The sequence below is a fragment of the Sciurus carolinensis genome, chromosome 2 (assembly GCF_902686445.1).
Source record: "Sciurus carolinensis chromosome 2, mSciCar1.2, whole genome shotgun sequence".
In the NCBI taxonomy this organism is placed as follows: domain Eukaryota; kingdom Metazoa; phylum Chordata; class Mammalia; order Rodentia; family Sciuridae; genus Sciurus; species Sciurus carolinensis.
The window spans coordinates 188158501-188182521 of record NC_062214.1 but is presented as its reverse complement, the minus strand read 5'-3'; the positions used below and the strand labels follow the sequence as shown (position 1 = coordinate 188182521).

Sequence of the window (24021 nt, the reverse complement as noted above, 5' to 3'; positions counted from 1 at the left end):
TCAAATAGGGAACTTGCCTAGAGTGCTCTCAACTGCTAGGGGGCTGAGAGATAAAGCTCTTAGTGTCTGTCTTATGTACATTTTTGGTAAAATCCACCATTCACAATTGCTACATTTTCACATTCCCTTATAAAACTGGGAAATAGTCAATAAAAATGCTATAAGACAAGTTTTGCTTTATATATTTGCTTCCTCTTTAATTTTGATGCAAAATAACTTTAATAAAACCATAATTACTACAGTGATGGCAAAACCAGGCCTGGTTGTAAAGTGAAATTTTAAGAACGGTGTAGTGGAAACTTGGTACCCAGGGAAAGCGTTAGTTCCCCTCCTTTTTTGTCAGCCTTTCTTCAAGAAGTCTAATTGACCGTAGGCCCCTACCTTTTGGATTGTAAATAACTAACCCTAGGAGTCTGACTACTCCCTTCTGGGTATAAACACCCCAATTTGAGGCTCCAGAAAAAATAAGGCTTTTATGTTGGCCAAGTACAGTGGTTGCACACACACCTGCAATCCCAGCAACTTGGGAGGCTGAGGCAGGAGGATTGCAAGTTCAAAGCCAGCCTTGGCAACTTCGCAGGTCCTAACCAACTTAGTGAGACCCTGTCTCAAAATACAAAATAAAAAGGACTGGGGAGGTAGTTCAGTGGTAGAGTGTCCCTGGGTTCAATCCCCAGTACCAAAAAGGTCAAAGTAAAAACAAGGCTTTAGCTAATTGATATTTAGCTAATTGATAATTGACATTTGTTGGACATTCACTCAACAGAAATTGCCCTGATACATAACAAAGCGAGAGAGAGAGAGGGGGGAGGGAGGGGGAGAGAGAGACAGAGGGGGGGGGAGGAGAGACAGAGGGGGAGAGAGAGAGAGAGAGAGAGAGAGAGAGAGAGAGAGAGAGAGAGAAAGAAAAGAAAGAAGAAAGAGAAAGAAAGAAAGAGAGAAAGAGAGAAAGAAGAGAGAAAGAGAAAAGAGAAGAAAAAAGAGAAGAAAGAAAAGAAAGAAGAAAGAAAGAAAGAAAGAAAGAAAGAAAGAAAGAAAGAAAGAAAGAAAGAAAGAAAGAAAGAAAGAAAGAGAAAGAAAGGAAGGAAGGAAGGAAGGAAGGGGGAGGGAGGGAGGGAGGGGAGGGGAGGGAAGGGGGGGGAAAGGGAAAGGAAAAAGAAAACAAGGCTAGAGCTTTATGGGAGGCCCGTGAGAAGAGCCAGATTTCCCCTCTGGCACGCTACTTCTGTAAACAACTGACACCACCACCAGACCCCCTCCCCGCACATGCGCATGGCCTTCTATCATGTAGCCTAGACTTTTCTTGGCACAAGATAGCCTGGAAATGCTGTGAGAAACTGTTTATGGGACTCGGAATCTGGAGTGTGAGCCCCTCTGTGCCGGCCAGGGTTCTCCCTCTCTTCGAGGGTCCCTTTTCCGCCACACTACATGTGAGCACATGCAGTTTTGATTTTATGTTTATTAAATGTAAAAATTTTCTTACCATTTTTATGACAGAAAAGATTATAGTAAGGATGAATTAACACTTTATGGCACATACTAAGATTACTGAATTTTAAAAATATTTTTTTTTAAATACATGTTTAAAAATTTATTTTTCAGCTAAAAATGAGAACTACTAAACGTAGAAATCTTTAGTAGCCTTTACGTTTCACAGATTTCTCCTCACTTTTAAATTGATGTAATGTGCTTCTCTCCATCAGATTGTCATTACTGTTTGTTTGTTTGTTTGTTTTTTCCCTAAAGATAATCCAGTGTTTCTTCCAAGCTGAAAATGAGATTGTTTCAAGGGAAATGCTGAGTATATTCACAGCAGGAGGACTTGCTCCCAGCTTGGGAATCATAAATAGTACATACCACGGCATCTTCCACTTCAATTTAACTTTGGTAATTATGTTTTATTTTTATTTTATTCTGTGCTTTATACTTTTTGCTTTAAATAGTGATAAACATTTACAGAAATTAGAAGAAAAATACTTTTTTTTTTTTTTTTTTTACTATTTACCTACATATTTTTCATTTATTTTGCTCTTCCTTTTCTGTGGATACAAATTGCTGTCTGATATCATTTTCCTGCAGCTTGAAGAACTTCTTTTAGAATTTTTACAGTATAGACCTACTGACAATGAACTCATTCTCTGGGGTTTTTTACCCCATGAAAATGTCTTTATTTTACCTTCATTTTAGAAACAACTTTATTGAGATAGAATTTACATGCCATACAATTCACCTAAAGTATATAATTAATTGGTTTTTAGACTAATAATAGAGTTGTACAACCACTGTCCCTACACAATCCCAAAGCATTTTCATTTCCAAAAAGACAACTCAGTCACCAGCAGTCCCTCCCCATTCTCCCTCCTCTCCCCAGGACTAAGAAATCACTGTTCTACTTTGTCTCTATAGATAAGCTTATTCTGAACATTTCATGCAAATGAAATTGCCACGACCAGCAACCAGTGTGACCTAACTCTTGGGTCCAGTGAGGGGTGAAGGGGGAATGGAAAATAAAGATTCATAAATGCAGATTTTGAAGATTTAGCTGGGATCAGGTGGAGCTCTGCTCTCTGATGGAGATGCAGATCTAAAGAGTTAGACCAGCAATCTTTATTCACATATGTCTCATTATCAGGTTAAAGACTATGCAACCATTATTCTTGGTATTCAGGAAAGTTACAGAAACTAGGACATTTATGTAGCTTTTCCACAGTTGCAATCCACAGTTCCAAAGTGCAGTGTTAGGAGCTTTGTGCAGCTCTCAGGAAAGTTCATTGTTTAAAGTTACTGTAAGACGGGCAAGAACAGGAGAAGCACAGCTGGTGACCCATCCTGGTTGTCTAGCATAAGAATTCCTTCCTTCCCGGGAGCTGTGTGCCTGAGGTCAAGGTCAGAGCTGGTAGAACTCTCGCACAGAGCCAACACATGCAGGGCATTGCCACAGCAGCTGAGCATCCTGTGCCCTTGCACGGAAACATTCCCAGGTACTGGGCCTGCCACAGCCATGAGATCATCAGAGACGCCCAATCTCAGTCACTGCTCTCCCATCCTCTGTCACTGCTCTCCACATGAAATATACTATGTAGTGCTTGTGACTGCATCTTTCAGTTTGCATAATGTGTTTGAGGTCTGTGTATGTTGAGGCATATATCAGTACTTCATTCTTTTTTTATGGGCTAGTGATATTTTGTTGTATAGATACCACATTTTATCTATCCACTTAACAGCTGATGAACTTCAGGTTGCTTCTGGTTTGGAGTTATTATGAATAATGCTGCTGTGAACATTCATGTGTAAGTTTCTGTGAGGAAATACGTTTTCATTTCTCTTGGATCCATAAGTAGGAATGGAATTGCTGGGTCATATGGTAACTTTGTACTTAACTTTTTTGAGAAACTGCTGAATTATTTCCAAATTACTGTTTTACATTTCTACTTCTGCTTATTAGGGTTCCAACTTCTCCACATGCTTACCAACACTTGTTATAACCTGTCTTTTTTGTTATAGCCATCCTAGTAAGTATAAAGTGCTATCTCATGGTTTTGATTTGTATTTCCCTAATGACTACTGATGTTGTGTATCATTTCATATGCTTGTTGACCATTTGAGTATCTTCTTAGAGGAAGTAGTTACTCATATTCTTTGCCCATATTTAATTGGGTTATCATCTTTTTATTGTTGGGTTGCAAATGTTCTTTGTATATAGATACAGGACCCCCATCAGACAAGATTTACAAATATTTTCTTTCAACCCATGGATTGTCTTTTTTTTTTTTTTTTTTCATGGATTGTCTTTTGATACATGAAAATTTCCTTTCTTTTCTCTTTTTATCAAATCTATTGTATCTTCTTTTTCTATTGTTGCTTATGTATTTTGAGTCATAGGTAGAAAAATATTGTCTGATTCAAGGTCCTAAAGATTTACCCCTATATTTTCTTCTAGGAGTTTTATAGTCGTAAGTTTTAGCTTTGGGTCTTTAATTCATTTTGAGTCATTTTGTATACAGCGTGAGATAGGAGTCTGTGTTCATTCTCTTGCATGTAGATGTCTAGCTTTCCTAGCACTGTTTGTTAAAAAAGGCTTTTATAGAGCTGGGGTTGTGGCTCAGTTGTAGAGCACTTGCCTGGCATGTGCGAGGCACTGGGTTCAATTCTGGGCACCACATATAAATAAATAAAATAGAGGTCTATAAACAACTAAAAATCTTTTTTAAAAGGCTACTATATTTTCCCTATTGAATTGTTTTGGCAACTTTGTTGAAAATCAGTTGGCCAAAAATATGGAAATTTATTTAGGGATTCTCAATTCTGTTGCATTGTCTATCTATGCTAGTACTATGCTGTCTTGTTATTGTTGCTTTGTATTGAGTTTTGAAATCAGGAAGCATGAGTTCTCTGATTTTGTCCTTCTTTTTCAAGATTGTTTTTGCTAGTCTGGGTCTCCTTTGAGTTTCCATATGAACTTTAGGATAAACTTGTCAATTTCTACAAAATAGCCTGCAAGGATCCTGAAAGAGATTGCATTTAATCTGTAGATAAATTAATAACATTGTCTTCCAAAACATGAACCTAGGATCTCTTTCCATTTGTATCTTATTTCTCTCAACAATATTTTATAATTGTGGAGTATATGTTTTATACCTCTGTTCAATTTACTCCTAGTAGTTCATTCTTTTTGTATATTTATCTTGTATTTTGCAATCTTATTGAACTTATTTTGAGTTCAAATTGATTTTTAGTGGTCACCTGAATTTTTGGAGCATATTTTTGTCACATATACAACTTTGGTTGGCCTTACTTTTCTTTCAGCATTCTGAATGTCATTTTAATGCTGCCTGACATATTGTTTCTGAATGAGAAATTATCTGTTGATTTTATTATAGTCTCTGGTTCTAATGTATCATTTTTCTCTGGACACCTTTAAGATTTTCTCTTTTTATTTACCCAGCTGGGGCTCTCTTAGTTTCTGATATTCTTGGATTTCAAGTTTACAAAATTTCAAAATCTTCCAGCCCTTATTTCTCCAAAAACATCTCTGTCATTTTTCCATCTTTTTTCCTGCTAGGGCTTCAGTTAAGTACATTTTCAAACATATGCTATTGTCCCACAAGTCTCTAAAACTGTTTATTTTCTTTACTCATTTCCCTCTCTTCCTTTTTTAAATTTTAACTGATATTTTAGACATAAATATTATAGCTGTTAATGGAGTTGTATATGCCATGATGAGTTTCAAATACATGTATGTATTATGTAATGTTTAGATCAGATTAAACATACTATCTCCTCAAACATTTATGGTTTCCTTATAGTGAAGACATTAAAAATCATTTTCTTTAACTTTTGGAAATACACAGTACATTACTGTTATCTATAGTGACCCTACTGTGTCCCTTTTTAAAAATATTGGGTACTTTCAATTGCTGTATCACCGAGTTCATTTATTCTTTCCTTTTCCACCTCCAGTCTGCTATTGAATCTGTTTTGTAAATATTTTATATCAGTTATGTTTTTAAATTTTTTTATTTTTATTTGTTCTAATTATTTATACATGACAGCAGAATGCATTTCAATTCATTGTACGCAAAAGAGCACAAATTTTTATTTCTCTGGTTGTACATGATGTAGAGTCATACCATTTGTGAAATCATACATATACCTAGGGTAATGATATTCATCTAATTCCACCATCTTTCCCACCCCCACATCCTCTTCCCTCCTCTCGCTCCCCTCTGCCCAATCCAAAGTTCCTCCAGTCTTCCCTTGCTCCTGCTTCAACCTCCATTATAAACATCCACATATCAGAGAAAACATTTGGCCTTGGGTTTGGGGCGATTGGCTTATTTTGCTTAGCATGATGTTCTCCAATTCCAAAAGTTTACCTGTAAATGCCATAATATTCCATTGTGTGTATATGCCACAATTTCTTTATCCATTCAGTTATTTTTTTAACCTTATTTTTCCATTTGATTTTATGTATATATATTTTTACTTCTGTGTTGCAATTCTCTATCCATCCATCATGAAAATAACATTTTCCTCTTAAATTTCCAAATGCTCTGTAACCCTATCTCTGTTTGCTTTATCAAAACAATATGCTTCAACTTTGTCAGTGCTCTATGATATTCTAATATGTGACTATATTATCATACATGACTGATTAATTTCCAATCTTAAAACAACAATGATGTAAAAATATTCTTGAATGCATGTCATTTCACTCATGTGTGAACATAATGTAGGAAAATTTCCTACAGGAAATTGATAAAGAGTATATGTATTTGGATGATTTTCCTTAATTTTCTTTTTAAAAAATGGTGTAGACCAGGCATAGTGGTATGTGACGGTAGTCCCATCTGGAAGTGGGAGGAACTGAGGCAGGAGGACTTCAAGTTCAAGGCCAACCTTAGCAATTTAGTGAGACCCTGTCTAACTAAAAAAAGGGCTGGGGTAGAGCACCCCTGTGTTTTATTTTCAGTACCCCCCCAAAAAGGTAGAATATGCCAAAATAAGTTTTATTATTAACATTGTAAAATATTGTCTTCTTCATTTAAGTTCAGTGATCGGGTTTTCTGGCTAATTGATATTCCTAGAGAAAACATCACAGAAAATAAAGGTAAGAGTTATCTGAATTAATTCTTTTACTCATGGATTTGAGTTACCAAAGTAAGCAAATAAAAACATTTGATATATATTTTTATTAAAAATATTAATTATCCTATGCAGTAACTGTCCCATTAGCATGTGGGACATTCTAAAAATTCTCTTTTATTTAAAATTCAAATTTAACTGTGCTTCTGTATTTTATGTGGCAATCTTATTATAGGTTGATTGTTCTAACGTATATAACATTTATATTAGTGATAAAGTAAACTCATTTTCTAGAAGTTAGAAATTATAATATTGGGAAATTCTGAGCTTTAATAATTTTATCAAAATTAAAACAATCTGGGGCTGGGGTTGTAGCTCAGTAGTAGAGCTCTTGCCTAGCATATGTGAGGCACCACATAAAAATCAGCACCACATAAAAATAAATAAATAAAATAAATAGAGGTATTGAGTCCATCTATAACCAAAAAAATTAAGTCAATCTTAAAATATTATAGGTTGTAATATATAATGTATTGTTTTATTATGTAATCTACTAGTAAGCATTATGTAAGAGTATGACATTATATACTACTATATATACCTAGAAGGAAAGAATAAGAAAGTCAAATTCTGAGGGTTATGAATATTGAGCACTAGTGGACTAAGTTAGTAGAACTTTCGGCATAAGACATATTCCTAGAAGTTAAAAATGATGGAAGGTTTATTGTTTTAGTATAGTAGATACAAGAAGTATATACTGACTTAACTTCATGTAAGGAAAAAAGAAGGAATTTATTTTAGTCATAGAACCCAAAGACCAAACTGCCATCACTAAATGATCAACAGAGGGAAGGGAACAGGGGGAGGGAGAGGGAAGAGTAAGGAGAGGCGCTGGGGTCTGAATTAGAACTAGATAGTTTTATAATTACATCAAAATGGATTCTATGGTCATGTATAACTAAAAATAACCAATACAAAGCAAAAATAAATAAGTAATTTTAAGCCACACTATTGGAAGGAAATAAGAAATGGAAACTCATCAAGCACCCAGGGAATACTTTTTCCCTGTCTCTCTTATGTATATTTTCTGTAAATCTACATTTTATTTCTTTGCAGACTGGCTTTCTAAAGCTAACTCACTGCTCTTCAATTTTTATATATTTTTTCCTAGAGACCAGCCCAATTCTAAATTCTCAGGAGAATACATTCTGTTGGTTCACTGTTTATCTAGTTTCTACTTGTGTGCCAATTAAATATGGGAGGCCAGTCCCTGTAGGTATGGGAGTAGACTGCTGACATGGTTTGGATATGAGGTGTCCCCCAGAAGCTCCTGTGTGAATGTTTGGAGGTGAGATGATGGAACTGTGAGCGCTGTAACCTAATCAGTTTGTCGTGGTTTGAATCTGTAGATAGGTGAGGCATGGCTGGAGGAGGGGGGTTGCTGAGGGTGTACCCTGGGAAGATACACCTGCCCTATGGCTTGCTCCCCCACCCCCCCACCTCACCCCCCCCCACACACACACACACTGCTCCTCCATCACATTCTTCTGCCATGATGTGCTGCCTCACGTTGGGCCCAGAGCAACAGAGTTGGCCCACCATGGACTAAACCTCTGAACCACAAGCCAAAATGAACTTTTCTTCCTCTAAGTTGTTCTTGTTGGGTATTTTGATCACAATGATGGTAACTGAACTAACACAACTGTGCCCTACACAATGAAGGTGAGGGAAGGTGAGAGTACGGCAGAGAAGATAGAAAAGAGTCTATGGATAAGGAAGTGTTAAGGATAAAGTCCACAGCAGAAGCTCAATCCTGTTAAATTCCGATATGGATCTTATCACTATCTTTACCCTTTATTCATCTCATTTTTTAAAAACTAATTGCATTATTGAACTTTCTATGATTTTGTGATAAGACATTCACATTGAAAATTGTACCCTTTTTAAAGATGTAGTAGCTCTCAGGATAAAGAGAGAATTATTCTAAGTACTTGGCATAATATCGATATTGACAGTTAAAGCAGTGGAGATCACATGTTCGTTTTACTTCTGTGATTTATTTACAAACTTTGACTTCAAAATGCATTGATTCTAAAGCCACTCAGACAAAAACAGAGGTGATCTGAGAATATAAGAATTTGTAGAAAAAGACCAAATAAACTGTGCGTGGCAGTGCATGCCTGTAACCCTAGCCACTTCAGATCTGGAGGCAGGAAGACTGTAAGTTTAGAGATCAGCCTCGGCAACTTAGAAAGACACTGACCAATCCAAAAATCATAAAAGGGCCGGGTATAGCTCAGGAGAAGAGCGTTTGCCTGGCATATGCAAGGCCCTGGATTGGAGCCCCAGAACTGAAAACAATAAGGGGTGGGAGTGAGGAGAAAAGACCAAACACGTCTGCCCCTGCCTCTCCTGCACAACTCCTTGAACTGAGTTTTTTTTTAAATGTTTCTGCTAGTAATATAGGAAGGGCAGAGGGCGAGGTGCCTATAATAATGTACAAAAAGTCTGAAAAAAATGCTTAGAGGAAAGAAGACCATATGTGCTCTCATTGTTCTTCCATAATCGTGCCTTATTTACCACTGTGCCTTGAATTTTGAGTATCGTCTACTGATACTCCTCAGTTCAGGAGGGGTTTACATACAGATAAACCCATTGTAAACTGAAAATGCACTTAATTTACCTAAGCTACTGAGCATCATCTCCGGGCAACTCAGCTGTTCCCTTCATGATACATAGCTGATTGGGATGTGCAGGCAGCATCAAAAGAGAGGACACAACCCAGACACTAGTTCCATCACCTGATAAAATTACTCCACAAGGAAGATGATTGGTTGATTACGGGTGAAGTGATTTTATTGCATGAAGAAACTGTCCTGTATCCTGATGGTAGTGATTACATACTTGTATGCATTTGTGAAAACTCAGTCTTCCAGGTCCCAGCAACTACCCAACAGTTTTCCGTTCTTATTGTTGTGCTTATTCCAAGGTCATAAAAATGGAAGCATAGAATATATAATCTTTGAGTCTTGTTTCTTTCACTTGGCATAATTCACTGGAGATTCATGTATGTTATAGTTTCTTTCATTTTCCTACTGGGTTAGTATCCCATTATATGGATGCACCATAGTTAATTTTGTTGACAGGTATTAGGTTTTCCCAGTTTAGGGAAATTATAAATAAAGTTGCTATAAGCAGTCTCATGCAGGTTTTGTGTGAACATGAATATAACATTTTGGTTTTTTAGTTTCTTGCCTCCAAAAGAGCAATGAGTATGTATAAGCATGTGTATGTTCATATATATGTATGTATGCATTTATTTATGTGAGGACATATGCATATTTACATATTTTTGAAAATTTTAGCCATTCAAATAGGAGTGTACTAGAACTTAATTGTGATTTTAATTTGTATTTCTCTATTAACTAATGACATTGAGTCTCTTTTTTTAAATGTGTGCTTATTTGCCATTTGGTGAAGTATCTGTTCAAATTTTTTGGAAGTTCATGATATTTTTTGCGTACAAGTCTGTTATCAGATACGTGATTCACAAGTATTTTCTCCCAGTCTCTGAATCTGTCTTTTCATTTCTTAAGAATGTCTTTTGAAGAGCAAGGTTCTTAATTTTAATGAAGCTTAATTTATCAGATTTTTATTTTATGGCTTGTACTTTTGGCATCACAGCTAAGAAATTCTTACCTAACCCACATTCACCAAGATGTTCCCCTTTACTTGCTTCCAAAAGTTTACAGTTCTAGATTGTGTACGTAGGCCTATGACTCATTTTGAGTAAATTTTTGTAAGTTTATGGACTAACATTAAGTTTTTGGAATATAGATAACCAATATTCTAGCACCTCTGTTGTAAAAACTAGTTTGTTTCCATGGAATTGCTATTTATTGGCTGCCTCTTCACTAATATCAAGCTCCCTTTGTTATTTTTAGCCTCCTAATAGGTCTTCTAAGTAATGTTAGTCTTTTGCCTTTGATGTTTTTCAAAATTATTTGTTGTTATAGTTATTTTGCCTTTATATGTGAATTTTAGAATCATCTTGTTTAGTTCTACAAAAAAAATCTGGCTGTGATTTTTTAAAATTTGGATTTCATCAAATCAACAGATTAGTTTAGGGAGAATTGTTGTATTAACAGCATTAGCTCTTCCAATCCACAGATACAGTATGTCTCTCCATTTGTTTACAAATGTTCTTAAATGTGCCCTTAGTCTCAGCCTCAGCCTTGGCCCATAGGTACAGCTACTACAGCAGTCCTCAGGATAAAACCACTGGTGATGGCTTCTCCAGTCCCTACCCATTCTTTTATTTTAACCCATCTGTGCTTTTATATTTAAAGTAGATTTCATCTGGGCAAGGTGGCGCACATCTGTAATCCCAGCAACTTGGGAAGCTGAGGCAGGAGGATTGCAAGCTCAAAGCCAGCCTCAGCAAATTAGTGAACCCTAAGCATCTTAGCTAGACCCTGTCTCAAAATAAAATATAAACAGGGCTGAGGATGTGACTCAGTGCTTGAGTGACCCTGAGTTCAATCCCTGGTACCCCTCCCCCTCAAAAAAGTAGATTTCCTTATACATAGCATTTAGTTTAGTCTTTTTTTAAAATTTATTTATTTTGATTCATTGTACACAAATGGGGTACAACTGGTTGTACATTAAGTAGAGTCACAGCATTTGTGTAATCATATATATACATAGGGTAATGATGTTTGTCTCATTCTGTTATTTTTCCTTCCCCTTACCCCCTCCCCACCCCTCGTTTTCCTCTATCCAATCCATTCTTCCTCCATTCTTGCCTCCCTCCCACTCCCCATTATGTATCATCATCCACTTATCAGAGAGATCATTCAGCCTTTGGTTTTTTGGGATTGGCTTATCTCACTTAGCAAGATATTCTCCAACTGCATCCATTTGCCTGCAAATGCCATAATTTTATTCTTTTTTATAGCTAAGTAATATTCCATTGTATATATATACCATAGTTTCTTTATCTATTCATCAATTGAAGGACATCTGGGTTGGTTCCACAATCTGGCTATGGTGAACTGAGCAGCTATGAACATTGATGTGGCTGTATCTCTGTAGTATGCTGATTTTAAGTCCTTTGGATATAGGTCAAGGAGTGGGATAGCTGGGTCAAATGGTGGTTCCATTCCAAGTTTTCTAAGAATCTCCACACCACTTTCCAGAGTGACTGCACTAATTTGCAACCCCACCAGCAATGTGTGAGTGTACCTTTTTCCCCACATCCTCACCAACACCCATCTTGCTTGTATTCTTGATAATAGCCATTCTAATTGGGGTGAGATGGAATCTTAGGGTAGTTTTGATTTGTATTTCTCTTATTACTAGAGATGTTAAACATTTTTTCAAATATCTGTTGATTGCTTTAGATCTTCTTCTGTGAAGTGTCTGCTCATTTCCTTCGTCCATTTGTTGATTGGGTTATCTGTATTCTTGGTGTAAAATTTTTTGAGTTCTTTATAGATTCTGGAGATTAGTGCTCTATCTGAAGTGTGTGGCAAAGATTTTCTCCCACTCTGAAGAGTTGTGAAGAGAACTCTCTTCACATTGTTGTTTCTTTTTCTGAGAGAAAACTTTTTAGTTTGAATCTATCCCAATTATTGATTCATATTTTTATTTCTTGTGCTTTGGGAGTCGAGGAAGTCTGGTCCTAAGTCAACATGATGAAGATTTGGACCTACTTTTTCTTCTATTAGGTGCAGGGTCTCTGGTCTAATTCCAAGGTCCTTGATCCATTTTGAGTTGAATTTTGTATAGGAGGAGAGATAGGGGTTTAGTTTCATTTTGCTGCATATGGATTTCCAGTTTTCTCAGCACCATTTGTTGAAGAGGCTGTCTTTTCTCCATTGTATGTTTTTGGCACCTTTGTCTAGTATGAGAAAATTGTATTTATGTGGGTTTGTCTCTGTGTCCTCTATTCTGTACCATTGATCTGTCTATTTTGGTGCCAGTTCCATGCTGTTTTTGTTACTATTGCTCTGTAGTATAGTTGAATGTCTGGTATTTTGATACCCCCTGCCTCACTCTTCCTGCTAAGGATTGCTTTAGCTATTCTGGGTTTCTTATTCTTCCAAATGAATTTCACGATTGCTTGCTCTATTTCTGTGAGGTACATCATTGGGATTTTAATTGGAATTGCATTGAATTTGTATAGCACTTTTGGTAGTATGGCCATTTTGACAATATTAATTCTGCCTATCCCAGAACATGGGACTTCTTTCCATCTTGTAAGGTGTTCTTTAATTTCTTTCTTTAGTGTTCTGTAGTTCTCATTGTAGAGGTCTTTCACCTCTTTTGTTAGATTGATTCCCAAGTATTCTATTTTTGTTGAGGCTATTGTGAATGGGGTAGTTGTCCTAATTTCTCTTTAAGTGGATTTGTTACTTATGAATAAAAATGCATTAGATCTATGAGCAATGATTTTATATCCTGCTACGTTACTAAATTCACGAGTTCTAGATGTTTTCTGGTAGAATTTTTTGGCTCTTCTAAATATAGAATCATGTCATTGACAAATAAGGATAGTTTGAGTTATTTTCCTGTTTGTATCTCTTTAATATCTTTGGTCTGTCTAATTGCCCTGGCTAGAGTTTCAAGGACAATGTTGAATAGAAGCGGTGAAAGAGGACATCCCTGCCTTGTTCCAGCTTTTAGGGGGAATGCTTTCAGTTTTTCTCCATTTAGAATGATGTTGGCCATGGGCTTAGCATAGATAGCCTTTACAATGTTGAGGAATGTTCCTACTATCCCTACCTTTTCTAGTGTTTTGAGCATGAAGGGGTGCTGTATTTTATCAAATGCTTTTTCTGTGTCTATTGAAATAATCATGTGATTCTTAACTTTAAGTCTGTTAATGTGGTGAATTACATTTATTGATTTCTGGATGTTGAACCAACCTTGCATCCCTGGGATGAAACCCACTTGATCATGGTGCACTATCTTTTTAATATGTTTTTGTAAGTGATTTGCTAAAATTTATTAAGAATTTTTACATATATGTTCACTAGGGTATATTGGTCTGAAATTTTCTTTCCTCGATGTGTCTTTGTTTTTGGTATCAGGGTGATGTTAGCTTCATAAAATGAGTTTTGAAGGGTCCCCTCCTCTTCTATTTCATGGAATACTTTGAGGAGTATTGGAATGAGTTGTTCTTTGAAGGTCTTTTAGAAGTCGGCTGAGAATCCCTCTGGTCCTGGACTTTTCTTTGTTGGTAGGTTTTTGATGACTTCTTCTATTTTGTTGCTTGGAATTGATCTATTTAAATTGTGTATGTCCTCCTGGTTCAGTTTGGGTGGATCATATGACTAGAAATCTGTTGATGTCTTTGAGATTTTCTATTTTGTTGGAGTACAGATTTTCAAAATAGCTTTTAATTATGTTTTGTATTTCAATAGTGTCTGTAGTGATATTTCCTTTTTCATTCCAAATTTTAGTAATTCGAGTTTTAGCTCTCCTTCTTTTTTTAGCGTGGCTAAGGGTTTATCAATTTTATTTTTTCAAAGAACCAACCTTTTATTTTGTCAATTTTTTCGATTGTTTCTTTTGTTTCAATTTCATTCATTTCAGCTCTGGTTTTAATTATTTCCTGTCTTCTACTACTTTTGGTGTTGATTTGTTCTTCTTTTCTAGAGCTTTGAGCTGTAATGTTAGGTCATTTATTTGTTGACTTTTCCTTCTTTTATTGAATGCGCTCCATTCAATGAATTTTTCTCTTAGTACTGCTTTCATAGTGTCCCAGAGATTTTGTTCAATTATTAGCTACAGCTTAGCCAATAGGTTTGCAATGAGGACCACAATTTCTAATGGTGGACAAAGAGGATGGGGAGGGGTGTAGAATATAACAGTAATGAGATAAGAAGTGTGTTTATAGAGGTACTATGACATAGGAGTAGTGAAAGCAGAATTAAAAGAAATTGGTTGTTAGCATGAGGAAAGGGAGAAAGAGTCTCCAAGGAGACAGATATATATGAGGAAAATGGAGAGGGTGAGAAAATATTAATAAAAGAAAAGAAAAGTAGGTTGGAATGGACCCACCATTTGACCCAGCTATCCCACTCCTCAGTTTATACTCAAAAGACTTAAAATCAGCATACTATAGTGATGCAGCCACATCAATGTTCATAGTTGCTCAATTCACAATAGCTATATTGTGGAACCAACCGAGATGCCCTTCTATTGATGAATGGATAAAGAAACTGTGGTATATATACACAGTGGAATATTACTCAGTCATAAAAAAGAATAAAATTATGGCATTTGCTGGTAAATGGATGAAGCTGGAAAATGTCATGCTAAGTGAAATAGGTCAAGCCCAAAAAGCCAAATGCTGAATGTTTTCTCTGATAAGTGAATGATGATACAAAATGAGGAGGGGTTGTTGGGGGGAGAAAAGAATGAAGGAAATTTGGATGGTGGAGAGGAAAATAGGATGGGAGCGGGTGGGGTAGGGAAGATAGTAGAATGAAACAGACAGTATTACCCTATGTATATGTATGATTACATGAATGGTATGAATCTACATTGTGTAAAAAAAAAAAAAAAAAGAAAAGTAGGAATAGTAGTAGGTATATTCGGAATAATTGTAGTGTTACTCCTAATTTTAAAAATCTACAATAAAACTATACAGTACTGTTCAAACCTCCTAGTCTTCAGTAGCCTGATGCCTGGGAGGAACTTGATAATGCAGTAACCCAAGACGGGTTCTGCCCCTCTAAAGATGGTGGCCTCCTGTGGGGTATAATCCCTACTAGTGGGCAGAGGTGCCCCCACGTGTTAACAGATGGTCAGCTGCAGCATGGGCACTAAACTGAGGGCTGGGCCTGGCTGGGCTTGGTTCTGTGGGCAGAGCCTCCCTGGTGCAGGAGTATTGCGCAGTGGTGCTGGGCTGGGCCTGGGTCTCTGCAGGAGTATTGCGCAGGGGTGCTGGGCTGGGCCTGGGTCTCTGCAGGAGTATTGCGCAGTGGTGCTGGGCTGGGCCTGGGTCTCTGCTAGTTTAGTCTTTATTTTTATATCTAATCTGGAAATCTAACTAATTGATATTTTAGACCATTTACATTTAATGTAATTGTTGACACATGAATAAAAACAGAAAAAAAGGGGAAAAAATAAATCAGAAGAGATGAAACAAATAGAAAACAACCTGTAAGATGGTAGATTTCAATTCATGTGAATTACTTTTATGATTACATTTTATCTCTACTATTGGTTTATTACTTATACCTTTAATTTTTTTCATACTCTAGGGTTTGTTACATACATTTTAATTAATCATCAACCACTTTATTGAGATGTAATTCACATATCATATATGGCCCCAGCCCAAATTACACATCTTTGACCAACATTTTCCCATCTTTCCCTACCCTCTAACCACCCTAGTTTCTGATAATCACCATTCTAGTCTGTACTTCTATGAGATCACCTCCTTGATTCCACATATGAGTAGATCATGCAGAATTTGTTTTTCTGTGCCTGACTTATTTCACTTAACATAATGTTCTCCAGGCTTTTGCATGTTGCACAAATGACAAGATTTCATTTGTTCTACCTGAAGAATATTCTGTTGTGTCCATATGCCACATTTTCTTTTCATTCATTCACTGATGGATATTTAGGTTGATTCTATCCTGGTTATTGTGAATAGTGCTGCAATAAACATGGGAATGTAGATGTCTCAACATACCAATTTTGTTTCCTTTGGACATACACCCAGTAGTGGGATTTCTGGACCATATAGTAGTTCTATTTTTAATATTTTGAGAAACTTCCATCCTGTTTTCTATAAAGCTATATTGATTTACATTCCCATAAGAGTATTTAAGTTTTCCGATTCCTCCACATTCTTGCCAGCACTTGCTATCTTTTGTCTTTTTGTTAATTGCCATTCTAACAGGTGTGAGGAGTTTTCTCGTGATTTTGATTTGCATTTCTCTGATAACTAGTGTTATTGGTCATTTTTTCATACCTGTCATCCATTTGTATGTCTTTTTTTGACAAATGTCTGTTCAGTTTCTTTGCCCATTTTTAAAATGGGTTGTTTTCTTACTTTTTAATCATAATCCTTGTATCCCTGGAATGAATCCCACTTGAAATGGCTAATGATCTTCATGACATCCTTTTGGATTCAGTTTTCTAGTATTTCGTTGAGGATTTTTATGTTGGTGTTCATCAAGGATGTGAGCCTGAAGTTTTCTCTTTTTGTTGTATCCTTGTCTGGTTTTGAGATCAGAGAAATGCTGGCCTCATAGAATGAGTTTTGAAGCATTTTCTGCTCCTAAATTTTTTTTAGAAGAGCTACTATTAGTTCTTCCTTAAATGTTTGGTAGAATTCAGTCACGAAGCTGTCAGGACCTGGACTTTTTTCTCTGATGGCTACTTTTAAGTAATATACCACTTCACAAGAAGGTCGTAATTTGTTTACCAAGCTACAACAACTCCAGGAAAAAACTTATGATTGAAAATATTAGTAACAGATTCATTGCTGTGATGGTAAGATCACTGCATAATCCTTTTTCATTATTTCATCAGCAAAATGTTTGTAGGAAAAATTGGGAAACGACAAATACGAAGTGGTTGGAAGAGGAAAAGTCATCATTATTTGTCATGTTCATATATCCTTAAATTTTATCAACATAACAGTAGTTGGATTTTGTCTTTTTATTTTCAGATATCGCAGCTGTAGAAGAATGGTTAGTAAGGATAACTTTACATAAAGGATTAAATATTTATGCTACTGAGGGAACCTTACTGGATAGTGTTCGAGGTAAGTACCAACTGATAAAAGTAGAATGGAATTTACATATTCCTTCAGCCAACTTTGTTATCTACTATATGCCAGACTCTGCTAGGTTCTAGATGATTATGACCCTTGAGGGGCTCACAACCTGATGGGGCAGAAAAACAAACGAATGTGTATGGGTAACTGTTTATTAACAGATCTGCGTAGAGTGCTTTATAAATGTGGAAATACAGGACTGGGGTTGTGGCTCAGTGGTAGATCACTTGCCTAGGATATGTGAGGCTCTGGGTTCGATTCTCAGCACCACATATAAATAAAATAAAGGTCCACTGACAACTAAAAGACATACTAAAAAATAAATAAATATAGAAGAGCATCTTTTACCGTAGCCATCTCAGAGGTCACTTTAAAGAATGGCTCTTAAAGTCAGCCTTGACATCTTAGGTGTCACTTGTTGCATCATGGTCTTCTTTGGGAAGGTCACTGGTTAAAAAGAAAATCTTGCTCAGTCTTAGTAAGAATAGTTGGTTTTATTAATTAAAAATAGTTGTTTCAAGCTCATGAACACTGAGTGATATAACTTAATAGACTTTTCTTTTTCAGTTGTCCGATAGGAAATTGATAGCCCAATTTTTGAATCACCTGTACCACGGTAGCATAAGTTTTAAAAGAAAAACTCAGTCCTGCATCTTGTCTTTCCCCACCTTTTTTGGTTTTATTATCTTAGTCCCAATTTGATATGATGCTATGAAGACTGAAGAGTTAAAATAACTAAACATTACATTTTATGCAAAGAGTCACCTGGGGACCTTTAAAAAAAAGATGTCTCAACTCTGTCATACACAAATTAAAATTTGCTGTCTACAGATAGAGTCAAGCATCTGTGGTTTTAGGAAATCCTCCAACATTATTCTGATGTACAGTGAGGACTGAAAATGACCCTAGAAGAATATGAGTTACATAGGTGCCCAAGAAGTACCTACAGGCCTACTTACTATAGAATTATTTGTAACAAGAAAAAAAAAAAAAAAAAGAACAGAAACCACCTAAATGCCCATAAATGAGGGAAAAAAAACAATACATGTTGGAATATTCTGTTAAAATTATATATAGACCCATAAATATCATCAAGTACTAAACTCAAAAGCATTGAGTGAAAATCAAGTTGCAGAATAGAGCAGGAGAATATTTATCAAAAACAGAAAACAAAGCCATGCTAGATAGTCTTCATGCACATGTATATATCGTATAAAACATAAACACATGGATCAGAAATATATACAGTAATTCTGTATGCATTTGGGGGTAACTTGAGAGTGGGACTATGGAGTGGACAGAGATGCCTTCAGTCTTATCTGTATTGTTTTATTTCTTTAACCAAATGAAATTATCTAGGACTGGGGGTGCATCTCAGTGGTAGAGCATGTGTCTAGCATGTTCAAAGTCATGGGTTTGATCCCAGCAGCCCCCCTACACACATATAGGAATTAAAATATCTGAAACAATAATGGCAAAATGTTTTACTTTTTTGGTTTTCTTTCCCACAATTTCCAAAATTAAAAAAATAGTGAGCCAATTAATTATTCAATAGTAATTATAATCCTGGCTTCAGGGCTCTGATACTTGGCTATCACATACTACTATTAGGTATTAAATACCAATCTAAAATTATTTCAATTTAAAAGAAATCATTGGAACAAATGTAAAATAAAACAATTATTCTACTGCCATGTATAACTAATTAGAAAAAATTTAAAAAGTAAATTTCTATCATAAAAAAATTATTTCAATTTAAAAAAAAAATCTGAAACCCGAATCACTTACATGTTGAGATTCACTGCATTAACATTTTAACTCGTATTTGTTTTGAATGTACAGAAGTACTATGGCATCGAAAAATTCACAAATTAGATCTTAAAAGATTAGATCTTAATAGATTCGAGATGCAGAAATGAGATTGATTTGCGTGAGAATTTAAAGTCCAGTGTTGCAGAAGCCCGGAAACTGAGAGAGCGGTCAGTCAGTGCCTGATGCGTTTGGAGACTGGCCGGGATCATAGTAAAAAGTGTGGACTTCGTTCTAATTGCAGCGAAAAGCCATTAGAATGAGTTAAGCAGGGAAATGATCAACCTGACTTGTGCCTTAGGAAGGTTCCTTTGGCTAGCTGTGTCGAAAGTTGACTCTTGAGGAAGAGAGGCAAGAACAGGACAAAGGCAAGGTTAGCAACTGTTGGAACAATCCACTCAGGAGGTGGTCAGGGAGCGTGGGCCTTGTAGTAGCAGCGCAGTTGGAGAGGCATGAAAGCCCTCGGACACGCTCTGGAAGCAGAGCCGAATGGCTTCCTGGTGGGCAGCACGAGAAGCATGATGAACCCTCCATTTCCTGCTGAGCCATCAAGCAGAGGACGGTATCATTTACTGAATTGGTGAAGACATGGGGACACACTTGGAAGTAGGATCAAGGGGAAAGGCAGGGTAAGGTTAGAAATCTTTACTCACTCTTAAACGTGAAAGGGGTGTTGAGGGTCTGGGGTTGTGGCTCAGTGGTGGAGAGCTTGCCCAGCATGTGTGAGGCCCTGGGTTCAATCCTCAGCACTGTACATAAACAAACAAACAATTAAATAAATAAAGGTACTGTGTCCATCTACAACTAAAAAAATATTTTTAAAAAGAGACATTAAAATTCTTGTGTCTATGGCTTCATATTTAATGCAAGCCCCAAACCACTCATCTTGCTTCCTGTCTGCTGTACTCACACTGCTCTGAATCTCTATCCCCAGTGACCTTCACATAGATCACTTTTCTGTCTCTTCTTTAGTTTCTCAGCAGCAGTCAAAACTTCCAATCACTCCCTGGTTCTTATATTGCTTAAAATACAGTATCTGACCTTGAAGAGTTTGTTTGTAAGTACAGAAGCATTGTCAGCTAAGCCCAGTCTTGTTCCAAATGTGAGCTTAAACCTTCCAGTCCTCTTAAGATTTGGGTGTGAATGACCTGAAAACATGCCCTGCTACACCCCAAATGTCAGCTGCCTTAGCCTAATTTCTTTGAATGCCTGAGTGCCTTACTACTGAATGAGTTAACTTATACTTCGTGTTTCTTTCCCTTTTCTGATGTACCTGAGCTACACACTAAGTCAACCTAGATAGAAACCTAGCTTGCTTCTTGCTTTGCACAAAGTGAAAAAATGCCTCACAGTCTTTGAGTTTGCAGCAGATTTTGTTTAAAATTTGGGCAGACAGAGATTTACACTATAGAATATAAACAGCTAAAGAATTAATTATTAGATGTCTCTGTTCTTCAAAGTCCTTTGACTATTTTTGAAACTCAAATGGCAGTATTCTTTCAAGTTGCCTCGGCTTACTTTCTGTATGCTCTTTTCTCATTTTTTTCTTTCTCAGAAGTAAAAATTCTTTTCTTCTGAAAATTTCTTCCTTATTTTTTTTACTTAATCTAAATATTTATTTTTAAATTTGTTCTAATTAATTACACATGACATTAGAATGCATTTTGACACATCATAAATAAATGAAGTTTAACTTCTCTTGTGTCTGTTTGAACATGATGTATAGATAGCTACACAGGTCATGTAATCATATATGCACATAGGGTAATAATGTCTGATTCATTCTACCATCCTTCCTATCCCCGTAATCCCTCTCCTCCCTTTGCTCCCTTCTGTCTAATTCAAAGTACTTCTATTTTTCCCTAACCCCACCCGCTATCAAGAATTAGCATCTACATATCAGAGAAAACATTCTGCCTTTGGGGCATTGGTTTATTTCACTCAGCATGATATTTTCCAGCTCCATTCATTTACTGGCAAATGCCATCATTTCATTCTTTAAGGCTGAGTAATATTCCATTGTGTGTATATATACCACATTTTATTTATCTATTCATCTGTTGAAGGGCACCTAGATTGTTTCCATGGTTTAGCTGTTGTGTGTTGAATTGCTATAAACATTGATGTGACTGTGTCACTGTAGTATGCTGATTTTAAGTCCCTGGGGTATAAACTGAGGAGTGGGATTGCTGGGTCAAATGGTGGTTCCATTCCATGTTTTCTGAGGAATCTCCTTACTGCTTTCCACAATGATTGCACCAATCTGCAGTCCCACCAACAACATAAGAGTTTACCTTTATCCCTACATACTTTCCAACATTTATTGTTGCTTGTATTCTTGAAAATTGCCATTTTGACTTGGGTGAGATGAAATCTTAGAGTAGTTGTGATGCATTTCTCTAATTGCTAGAGATGTTGAACATTTTTTCATATATTTGTTAATCGATCATATTTCTTCTTTTGTGAAGTGTCTGTTCAGTTCCTTTGCCCATTTATTGATTGGGTTATTTGGGGGGGGTTTTGGTGTTAAGATTTTTGGGTTCTTTATATATCCTGGAGATTAATGCTCTATCTGAGGTGCATGTGATAAAGATTTTTCTCCCATTCTGTAGACTCTTTCTTCACATTCTTGATTGTTTCCTTTACTGTGAAGAAGCTTTTTAGTTTAATACTATCCCATTTATTGATTCTTGTTTTGACTTCTTATGCTTTAGGAGTCTTATTGAGGAATTCAGTTCCTAAACTGACATGATGGAGAGTTGGACCTACTTTTTCTTCTAGTAGGTACAGGGTCTCTGGTATAATGCCTAGGTCCTTGAACCACTTTGAGTTAAGTTTTGTGCAGGGGGAGAGATAGGAATCTAATTTCATTTTGCTTCATATGGATTTACAGTTTTCCCAGCATCATTTGTTGAAGAGGCTATCTTTTCTCCAATGTATTTTTTGGTACCTTTGTCTAGTATGAGATAATTTTATTTGTGTGGGTTTGTCTTTGTGTCTTCTATTCTGTACCATTGGTCTACATGTCTGTTTTGGTGCCAATGCCAGGCCATTTGTGTTACTATGACTCTGTAGTATAGTTTGAGGTCTGATATTGTGATGCCTCCTGCTTCACTCTTCTGGCTGAGGATTGCTTTGGTTATTCTGGGTCTCTTATTTTTCCAAATGAATTTCATGATTGCTTTTTCTAATTCTATGAAGAATGTCATTGGGATTTTAATAGGGATTGCATTAAATCTGTACAACACTTTCAGTAGTATGGCCATTTTGTTGTTGTTGTTACTGGGGACTGTACCCAGGGATCCTGAACCACTGAGCCACAGTCCCAGTCCTTTTTATATTTTATTTAGAGACAGGGTCTCGCTGAGTTGCTTAGGGCCTCACTAAGTTGCTGAGAAAAACTTCGAACTCAAAACCCTCCTTCCTCAGCCTCCTGAGTCGTTAGGATTACAGGCATGCACCACTGCGCCCAACAAGTAGGATGGCCATTTTGACAATATTAATTCTGCCTATCCAAGGACATGGGATATCTTTCCATCTTCTAAGGTCTTCTTCAATTTCTTCCTTTAAAGTTCTGTAGTTTTCATTGCAGAGGTCTTTCACCTCTTTTGTTAGATTGATTCCTAAGTATTTTATTTTTTGAGGCTATTATGAATGGGGTAGTTGTCCTAATTTCTTTTTCAGTGGATTCATCACTGATGTATGGGAATGTGTTTGATTTATTGGTATTGATTTTATATCCTGCTTCTTTGCTGAATTCATTTATTAGTTCTAGAAGTTTTCTGGTGGAATTTCTTGGATCTTCTAAATATAGAACCAGGTCATCGGCAAATAATGATAGTTTGAGTTCTTCTTTTCCTATTCATATTCCTTTAATTTCTTTCCTCTAATTGCTCTGGCTAGAATTTCAAGGACAATGTTGAATAGAAGTAGTGAAAGAGGGCATCTTTGTCTTATTCCAGTTTTTAGAGTGAATGTTTTCAATTTTTCTCCATTTAGAATGATGTTGGCTTTGGGTATAGCATAGATAGCTTTTACAATGCTGAGGTCTGCTCCTACTATCCCTAGTATTTCTAGTGTTTTGAACAAGAAGAGGTGCTGTATTTTATCAAATGCTTTTTCTGCATCTATTGAGATCATCATATGATTCTTATCTTTAAGTCTATTGATGTGATGTATTACATTTATTTATTTCCTGATGTTGAACCAACCTTACATCCCTGGGATGAACCCCACTTGATCATAGTGCACTATCTTTTTAATATGTTTTTGTATGCAACTCACCAGAATTTTATTGAGAATTTTTGCATCTATGTTCATGAGGGATATTGATGTGAAATTTTCTTTCCTTGATGTGTCTTTGTCTGGTTTTGGTATTAGGGTGATACTAGTTTTATAGAATGAGTTTGAAAGTGTGCCCTCCTTTTCTATTTCATGGAATAGTTTGAGGAATATTGGTGTTAATTCTTCTTTGAAGGACTTGTAGAACTCCACTGAGAATCCCTGTGGTCTTGGGCTTTTCTTGATTGGTAGGCTTTTGATGACTTCTTCTGTTTCATTGCTTAAAATTGATCTGTTTAAATTGTGGATGTCCTGATTCAGTTTGGGTAGGTTTATGTCTCTAGAACTTTGTCACTATCTTTAAAATTTTCTCTCTTATTGGAGTACAAATTTTCAATATAGTTTCTGATTATCTTCTGTATTTCAGTAGTGTCCATTGTGTTATTTACTTTCTCATCACAAATTTTAGTAATTTGGGTTTTCTCTTTCTCTCTGTTAGCATGGGTAAGTGTTTATCAATTTTATCTGTTTTTTCAAAG

The 24021-nt window shown here is 36.2% G+C and overlaps 1 protein-coding gene across 1 annotated transcript in view; it reads left to right on the top strand.

Annotated features, from left to right (window-relative positions):
• The window catches only part of Catsperb (cation channel sperm associated auxiliary subunit beta), a 103887-nt gene that overhangs the window by 5239 nt on the left and 74627 nt on the right, over positions 1-24021 (top strand). Inside the window, exons 3-5 of the mRNA XM_047539410.1 lie at positions 1747-1887; positions 6550-6610; positions 17285-17380. Of these exons, the coding sequence (XP_047395366.1) occupies positions 1747-1887; positions 6550-6610; positions 17285-17380 (298 nt within the window). The remainder of the gene's footprint in view (positions 1-1746; positions 1888-6549; positions 6611-17284; positions 17381-24021) is intronic.